The sequence below is a fragment of the Chaetura pelagica genome, unplaced genomic scaffold, assembly GCF_000747805.2.
Source record: "Chaetura pelagica isolate M959 unplaced genomic scaffold, ChaPel_1.0 scaffold120, whole genome shotgun sequence".
Classification (NCBI taxonomy): Eukaryota; Metazoa; Chordata; class Aves; order Apodiformes; family Apodidae; genus Chaetura; species Chaetura pelagica.
In genome coordinates, this window is record NW_009951952.1 from 1181786 (window position 1) to 1190265 (window position 8480).

General features: G+C 57.1%; 1 protein-coding gene across 1 annotated transcript in view; it reads left to right on the plus strand.

The window, feature by feature from the left end:
- The window catches only part of IFFO1 (intermediate filament family orphan 1), a 9551-nt gene extending 1071 nt beyond the window's left edge, over nt 1-8480 (plus strand). The window contains exons 2-10 of the mRNA XM_009998612.1: nt 3980-4040; nt 4229-4324; nt 4525-4665; nt 5118-5123; nt 5641-5804; nt 6225-6351; nt 7065-7154; nt 7315-7445; nt 8035-8480. Coding sequence (XP_009996914.1) covers nt 3980-4040; nt 4229-4324; nt 4525-4665; nt 5118-5123; nt 5641-5804; nt 6225-6351; nt 7065-7154; nt 7315-7445; nt 8035-8137 — 919 coding nt within the window. The 3' untranslated portion in view covers nt 8138-8480. The remainder of the gene's footprint in view (nt 1-3979; nt 4041-4228; nt 4325-4524; nt 4666-5117; nt 5124-5640; nt 5805-6224; nt 6352-7064; nt 7155-7314; nt 7446-8034) is intronic.

An 8480-nucleotide genomic window follows, 5' to 3' on the forward strand; every position in this document is an offset into this window, starting at 1 on the left:
CCCTCCGCACGCAGGATGGGGTCAGGGCCTGGGGCCGCTGCCGGTGAATGGCGAGAGGCTGGTCCTTTTCTTGGCGGTGGGAGAGTCCCGTCAGGATGCTGGGGAGGGGCTGCCCACGGGGTGTGCTGCCCACCGTGGCTGCCCACGGTGCTGACCTGTGCTTCCCAAGCTCTGCTGCCAAGACCAAGGCTGGGCACCCAAGATGTGACACCTTCTGGTTTTGGCTTCATAAGGCTGAGCAGGCTTCACGTGCCTTAAGAGCAGGGAAGAGTTGGCATCTCTGCTTTTCCAACAGCTGCCACGTGTGCCCGGTGCTGGGCTCCTCGCTCGTCCAGGGGTGGGCACCTCTCCTTGCACTGAGTTTGCAGAAAGCAGGCAGCTGGAGCCACCTTTTTGTCCCCAAAGGGCTTGACCCTCACCCAGTCCACCCCACTTGGGTGCGTTTGGTGCTGCTGAAACTCTGGGAGAAAGGAGGGCTTTTTGGGGTTGGTCCCACTCTGGCAAGCAGGTTTTGGGGAAGGGAGAGGGGGGTGGGTGATGGATGGGCTGGTGGGAAGCAGGGGGGCACCACGAGCTGCTGTGGGCCAATGTTGTTGGCGGGGTCTATTTTTGGACTGTGTTACCAGGAGCTGGAGGAAAGCAGACCCCACCCCCAGACACTTTGCAGCACTGGGAACTTTCTAATGGGTGCAGCCAGGTCCCAAACAGGGGAATGGGGCAGGCGGATCCTATTTCCACCCTCTTCTCTGTGCTGAGGGCTGATGCTGACCTCCTGGTAGGCCCTGATCTGCTCTGGGGATGGTATGGCTGGTGTCATCCCTTTGCCACCTGCCTGGGGGCAGAGGGATCAGACTGTGTTAACATAGGATTTCTCAGTTCTCTGACCAATGGGTTGGGTGCTTGAGCATGTGTTCTCTTTAGGGCAGCATTAGAGCAGTGCAGCAGGAGGAGCTTCTCTCTGGGTAGGATTCATATGATTCTATTATATGTAGGGCCTGGAATTCAGGTCTGGGATCTAGGAAGGGTGCAGGGGCAACAGGAAAGGAAAAGAAGAGATGCAGCAGCAGGCGAGAGGCTCACAGGAGCTGCATTTGTTAGGAGCAGATGGAGACTTGGTGGCTGGAGAGGGGCAAAGGGTGTCTGCAAGTATCATACAAAGCCACCAAGTACTGGAGATCTGAGCATCTCATCAGGTTTGTGCTGTCCACTGCTTTTGTATTCTCAAGTAGTTTTTATCTGTCAAGTTGCAAGTGCATGCTGGAGATAGGGGGTGAGTAATGTTATGGCACAGCATGTTAGGATGACAAGAATGGCTTAGGCTGGAAGGGAAAATTAAAGATCATCTAGTCCAGCCCCCTGCTATGAGCAGCAACATCTTTCACTAGACCAAGCTGCCTGGCCTTGAACACTTCCAGGGGTGGGGCAACCTGTTCCTGTGTCTCACCACCCTCATTGTAAAAAATGTCTTCCTTGTGTTCAATCTAAACCTACCCTCATTCAATCTAAATTGCCCCTTGTCCTGTCACTACAGGCCCTAGTAAGGAGTCTTTCTCTGTCTTTCTTGTAAGCCCCCTTTACATATATATATATCAAAGGGCTGCAAGAGGGTCTCTTGCTGCTGTGATTGCCCTCCAGGGAGGTGCACCAGCCTGCAGGGCATTCGCCCTTAAGGTGAAGCTCAAACATGGCAAGAGGGAAACATAAACCTTCAAGCCCCAAGCAGCCCAAAGGGTGCCCCCCAGCACTGGCAACAGCAGAGGTTAAGGCACCCCAGTGCCTTTTGCAGCAAGCAGGATTTTTAAAGATGTAGGGGGTTGTTTATTTTTGCGAAGTGAACTTCTTAAGGGGACACACCTAGTGGAGGGGTCTGTAGGGACAGCTCTGCATCTTGTCCTGTCCTCAGCTTTGGGAGGGCTGGCCTGTGGTAGGTAAGGAGATGGCCAGGTCTGTCTGCTTCTGAGACCCTCCTGCCCTCACTCCCTTCATCCTTCTCCTCTCTTTCAGCCCCTGGGGAGGCTGCTGCCCGGCAGCAGCGCGGGAGCCGCGCGCGTCTCCGCTTGGCGCGCGCCGGTGGCTGTGGGGCTGCGTGGGGCAGCCTTGCTGCCAGCCAGCCAGGACCTGGCAGTGGCCATCGAGCTGGGCTGCGGGTGCAGCGTTGCAGGCAGGTCGTTGCTGGGAGTGGTGCATTGCAGGAGGGAGCAGGGAGGAAGGAGCCAGGCAGGAGGTGAGCGGAAGAGAGAGGTTCCTGAGGGAAAGGGCGATGCGTCACTTGCAGGGTGAATTGATGTTGCCTGCTGCCTGGGAAATCCGTGTTTGTCTGGTCTGTCCTCCATAGCACTGGTGTGAAATTAGTTCTGCTAAGGATTTGCAGCTCTACTTCCCTGGTAAGTCCAGGCTACGACGTAGGGACCCCGAGGGAGGCGGGGACAAACTGAGAGCGGAAGCGCCGTGCCGAGAAAGATGCTGAAAATCTCTCCTTGTGGTGGAAGGCGTTTTTCTCCCCGGGGATGGAGGCCTTGTTTGAACAGTTCCCATATAAGGGCACTTCTATCTTTTAACTTATTCCTTCTCTCTCTCTCTCTTCGTCTCCCTCTTCATCTCCCTCTTGCCCTAAAGGGATGGGAATCCCCCTTTGATTCCTCTTCAGTAGCTGTGGGATGGAGCCAACACCAACACGAGGACCGCACGCTTTCTCCTTGTTTGAGTAAGGAGCAGTGTTGCCAGCCTTAAGAACATAGAGATTCATAAGCCAGGACTCTCCCACATCATCAGATTGTCCTGATACCCTGAGATAACAAATGTGAGGGCTTTAGTGTCTGCTAGACCTGAGGACTTACTTCTCAAACTTGGTGTGAGTAAGTGAGAGGAGAGATTTTTCATGTCCTCGTGCAGGGTTGCAGCGCCCGTGTCAGTGCTTGCAAGCATTAAATGGAAACCAGAGGTCACAGCACCAGGCAGGGCCCAGCTCTGGTTGCTTTCCCAGAGAAATCCTGCTTTCGTGGAGAAATCTGGCCCTCCCAAAAGAGTCAGGAGTCAGGTAGGAATGCAACAGCCCAGCCCTGTGCTGCGCCGCAGCGAGTGCCAGCCCCTCTGCTCTACAGATGTATAGTCATTTAGCAAAGAGCAGTACAGCCTGGTGGCCTCCCAGCAGACCATGGACTGGGCCAGCACTGCAGCGTGGCCCAAGATGATGATCTCATACAGTGAAATATAATAATTGCCAGGTGGTGTGTCTTTGTATAGTGAGGCTGGGCACCTTGCAGCTCAGCCTTTTGCAAAGCTGCAGAGGCTTAATACAGCACCCACCGGCCAACTGGGCATAAACGGGGACAATCCATCCTGCTTCCTTGTAGGATGAAACAACGTTCTTTAATCCAAGCTGTTACTCAGTACTGCAGCTAAGGAGACTTCTGCCCCTGCCTGGGTAGCATGGTTGCCAGCACAGAGCAGTCCTCTGCATTGGTAGAGGCAGAAGAGCAGCCCTTTGTGTTGGTGCACATCGTGGCTGGGTTTCGTACTTCTGGGCAGCCAGAACTGCAACACTGCAGGCACGCAAACGAGGACACAAATAAGATGCAGGTGGGGGCAAATCTGCAAGCCCACCATCGAGTGCTGGGGCTCAAACTGATGTGACCCATTGCCAAGAGGTTTGGGGGCAGGTGAGAAGGCCGGGGGCTGCGTCACGCCATGGAGCAGCCCTGGGGTGGCTGTGGAGCAGCTGCTGCGTGGAGCCTGTGGTTGGTGTCCCCAGCTCCCCCCGTCACGTGTGGCTGAGGGAAGTGACAGGCGTTTGGCAGCTGCCCTGGTCTGGAAACAAGTGGCCACGCATTCCTGGGCAAGTTCTTTGTCCCGCCCCGGTGCCGGTGCCGTCATCACCCCCCTCTCGGATGGCTTCGGGCTGAGCAGCTGCTGCTCTCTCCTCTCCAGCAGCCACCCAGGCGAGGCCAGTGGGATCTGACTGGTGCCTTTGTATCCCTAGATGGGAAGAGGAGTACACGGTACGTGTCCAGCTTCAGGACCGGGTGGCTGAGCTGCAGGAGGTGAGCATCACTGTCCCCCCCCCCCTTCCCCTGCACCCACGCTGCCCTCCCTCTGCTGATGCTGATTTCCACATCTCCCTCCTGAGCTGCAGGAGGTGGCATCCCCGTCCCCCCCCCCCCTTCCCCTGCACCCACGCTGCCCTCCCTCTGCTGATGCTGATTTCCACATCTCCCTCTGCCCGGAGCAGGAAGCCCAGGAGGCTGAAGCCTGCCAGGAGGAGCTGGCCATGAAGGTGGAGCAGCTCAAGGCAGAGCTTGTTGTCTTCAAGGGACTGATGAGCAATGTGAGTCCCTAGCCCCTCTCTGCCCCAGCAGCAGTGTCCTACCCACCCAGTGAGGCTGGGTAGAAATACAGTTCCTCGGTGGGGCATGTCCAGGATGCTGTCCTGCAGCACAGGAGGGAATGTGGGGTGGCTCTCACTGCCACTTGCCTTGCCTGATCTTCCTCCTTTTTCCCTCCCCTCCTGTGGCGCTGTGGGTTCAGAACATCACAGAGCTGGACACCAAGATCCAGGAGAAGGCCATGAAGGTGGACATGGACATTTGCCGGCGCATCGACATCACTGCCAAGCTGTGTGACGTGGCACAGCAGCGCAACTGCGAGGACATGATCAAGATGTTCCAGGTGAGAGGTGCCTGCTGCTGCTGCAGGCTCAGCCCCTGGCCCTGGGGAGGAGAGTTCTTGAAGGAGGTAGAAGAGACAGCACCGGCCCCCTGCTAGGGGCGACACTTGGTCACCCTCACCCTCCTTTGTTGTGGTCCTTTGCTCTCTGTCTGTCTCGGGGGGACCCAGAAAAAGGGCATGGAGAGGAGGTGGAAAGCTCCAGATGTTGCTTTGGACATTGAGGGTCCCCTCAACCTCTCACTGTCCTGTTGTGTTAGGCCCGGGGACCCCACAGTGATAGGGGAGCAGCTGCAGGAGGGAGACTAGTTGCTTGAGTGTCTGTCTCTAACTCCATCTCTCTCCTTCCCCTTCCCCTCTCCGTCATCTTCTCTCTTTCTCTGCTCTGTCTCTGTCCCATTTCTCTTTCTGGATGTTGCTGCCTTTCTGTCTTGCTTTCTTTGTCCCCACAGAAGCAACTGGTTAGTTCCATTCAGTTGGGAAAGTGTACAAATTTTAAACTTTCTGTAAATAAGGTTGGATTGCAAATATTGACACATTTCGCCTTTTTCAGATTCTGTCTCTTTTCTTGTTTCTGTCACTGTGTTTCCCTGTCACTGTGTTTCCCTGTCACTGTGTTTCCCTGTCACTGGACCAGGGTGGTGGGCGATTTGAGTTTTTCTGCAGTGAAAGCACATTGTTGTGGTTTTGTTGTGTTTTTTTTTTCACAGATTCCATCTTTAGTTGCTCAGTTTTAATTTTAGAAAATGCTGAAACCATGTCTTATCCATTGCACCATCTTTAACCTGATCATAACGAGCCCATCTCTCTCTGTCTCTCTCTCTCTCTTTTCTTCCTTTTTTCTCTTCCTCTCTTTCTCTCTCTCCCTGCCTTTCTGTCCACCCACCATTCCTTTCCCCTCCATCTCCTCCCAACCACCCGCTCCCGACCTCGGACCCGGCCTCGTTTCTGTAGTCTCTGCACTTGTCTCCCGTTAAGGTCCCAGCCTCGGCGGGGCGGAAGCGGGAGCGCAAGCAGGTCAGCGATGAGGACACCTCGCTGTCGGAGAGCGATGCCTCCCGGAAGCCTGAGGAGGAGGAGGAGGAGGATGAGACCACGGCCATGAGCATCAACGAGGAGATGCAGAGGATGCTGAACCAGCTGTGAGTGCGGCCGCTCCGCACCTCTGCCGCCGGCACCGAGCGGGTGTCAGTGCCCGGGACGGGGAGGGCAGGGGTGGGCTGTGCCTCCCCTTCGCAGGGGAGGGGGAGATGGGAGGTCCTTGCACCCTGTGCTCTGCAGCGTGGTGGGACTGCTCCCCTGGGAGGCCTGAGCCCACCCGGGCCATGGGTGGGAGCTGGTCCAGCTCCCCTCTGCTTTCCCCCTTTCCTGCCGGGGCTCCTGATGGTAGCGCCAGCCCCTTCTCCACCACCTGCTGGGTTTGGGCACACTGGAGCTCGTCCTGGCCAGACCTCCATGAGCTGCAGCCCTGCAAGGCTTTTGCCACCGACGCAGCCCTCTGCCCGCCCTCCCTGCTAGGGTGCTCCTGCTGGGTGCTGATCTGCTTCTTCCCTCGTTCGCAGGAGGGAGTATGACTTTGAGGATGACTGTGACAGCCTCACGTGGGAGGAGACGGAGGAAACGCTGCTCCTCTGGGAGGACTTCTCTGGATACGCCATCGCGGCCGCAGAGGTGCAGGGGGAGGTAACGGTGGTGTCAGGTCCCCTCAAGGATCCAGCCCTGGGTTGGGACACTCGGTCCTGCCTGAGCCTGGGAAGATGCTCCCTCAGAGACCAGACTTCAGTCCCTCCGTCCCTTGCAGGCCTGTACAGATGCTTCCCTCCAGCCACCCCTGTGTAAATATGTTACTGCATCCTTGCAGGGGTCTCCTTGTTAGGCAGACCAAGGTCCCATAGCCTGAAAGGCATGACAAAGGGTGCAGCCTGGCACTTGTGGAAAGAGGTGCCTTTTCCATCTGCAGCCCTCCCAGAAATGAAGACCTCCTTTAGCTGGGCTGGGCTCTGGTGGTCCCTTGCTTGGGCTCTCTAGCTCACCTGCCCGCTGTGCAGCAGCACTGCCCAAACAGAGGTCTGGCCAAAGCCCTCTCCATCCTGCATCTTCAGCCATCGGCAGTCCCCTGGGGATGTGTCGTGCCTCGGTACAGTCTGTGCCCTCAAAAGATTCTGTGCATTGCTGGGCTTGTTCTGGGCTGATGTGCTCACTGCTCATTGTGGTGAGTCCTGGGTGTCCCTGCCCCTTGCTGGCAGGGCTGACTCGTGCCTTATTTGTACAGCACTGCTTGTGCTTTTTCCTCTTTTCCCTGTGCTGCCAGTTCTGTCTCTGGTTCTCTCTTCTTGCCTTTGATTCTTGATGCTGGACGTCCACCTGCCTCTAACCCTGCTGTCTGCTCTCCCCAACAGCAGGACGACAGCCTGGAGAAGGTGATCAAGGACACAGAGTCCCTTTTCAAGAGCCGTGAGAAGGAGTACCAGGAAACCATCGACCAAATAGAGGTGGGAAGAGGAAGTGGGGAAGACATGGCACATGTGAAATGGGGGAGTGGGTCCTCGGGGAGGGGAGGCACCAAGCTGGAGGAGGTAGCTGGTAATGGGGGCAGCAGCCTTGGATCTGGCCATGCCCTGGACTCATCCCTGCACTGTTTCCCTGGCGTAGCTGGAGCTGGCCACAGCCAAGAATGACATGAACCGGCACCTGCACGAGTACATGGAGATGTGCAGCATGAAGCGAGGCTTGGACGTGCAGATGGAGACTTGTCGGCGGCTCATCACCCAGTCTGGGGACAGGTGAGTGTCAGCAGGAGGGCTGGGGTAACCGGGCAAGGGCTGGAGCAAGGGTGAGTGGGAGCTGAAGCAGGGGGTAGTACTCTTGCTCTGCCCCGTTGTAGTGTGGAGGGAGGGCAGTTCCCAGAGGCTGTTGGTGTCCTGGTGACCAGCCTCCTCTGCACGTCATGGTGCCACCTCTGCAGCAGCTGAGCTGCACGCAGGAGTCAGTTTTGACAGGTGGAGCAGGACTCTCCATACAGAGAGAGGGTTTTTCCTTGCGCAAGGGCATTGTGTAAGTCCCCACAGGCGTGTGGAGACAGGGTGGCTCTAGACTGGGGACCTCTGTGGTGGGCATTCACTGACCCCTAGACTTGCATGCCTTGGCAAGGTTCTGCTCAGACATCTCTCCCAGCCCTTCTTCATGCTTTGGACCTCTCAGCTGGTGTCCTATAGGACACCCTCCCTAACACCCAAGGATTCCTGTGGACCCGTGAGAGGGCCAGTTCAGCTTCTCTCCTTCGTGCTGTGGTGCTTCCTGCCCACACCAGACTGGGTCCTTTCCCTCCCCCCGGGTGCTGCTGTGACCGCTGCCCTTTACTCTTCTCTGCAGAAAGTCTCCTGCCTTCACCCCAGCCTCCAACAGCGAGTCAGCCCCGAACGAGGAGAGCGAGGAGTCTGACCGTGACCCCCCCAGCGACGCTTCCATCAGATAATGAGGGGAGGCCCCACTCCTTCAGACCCCCTTCCTGGCACGGGGGTGCCTGAGCCGCACCTGGGAGAGACTGTCAGGGGCGTGGAGCTGCTGGTAAACCCCTGTCGCCCAGGCTAACTCCCGTTTTGGGGTGCTTGGCAGACCCCACAGCCCCCCCAGCCACCAGGTATCTTGCAAAGGGGAATAGCCAGATAGATCTGAGGGCCCTCGCCCAGGCCTCTCAGCTTCCAGCCCCTTCTCTATTCCCTTTCCCTGCTTTGGTTAAACTGTGGTTTGGGCAGGGAGGCTCCAGACCTGCCACGGTGGTGTTCTCCAGGGCCCCCCAGACCCACCTACTCCGTCCT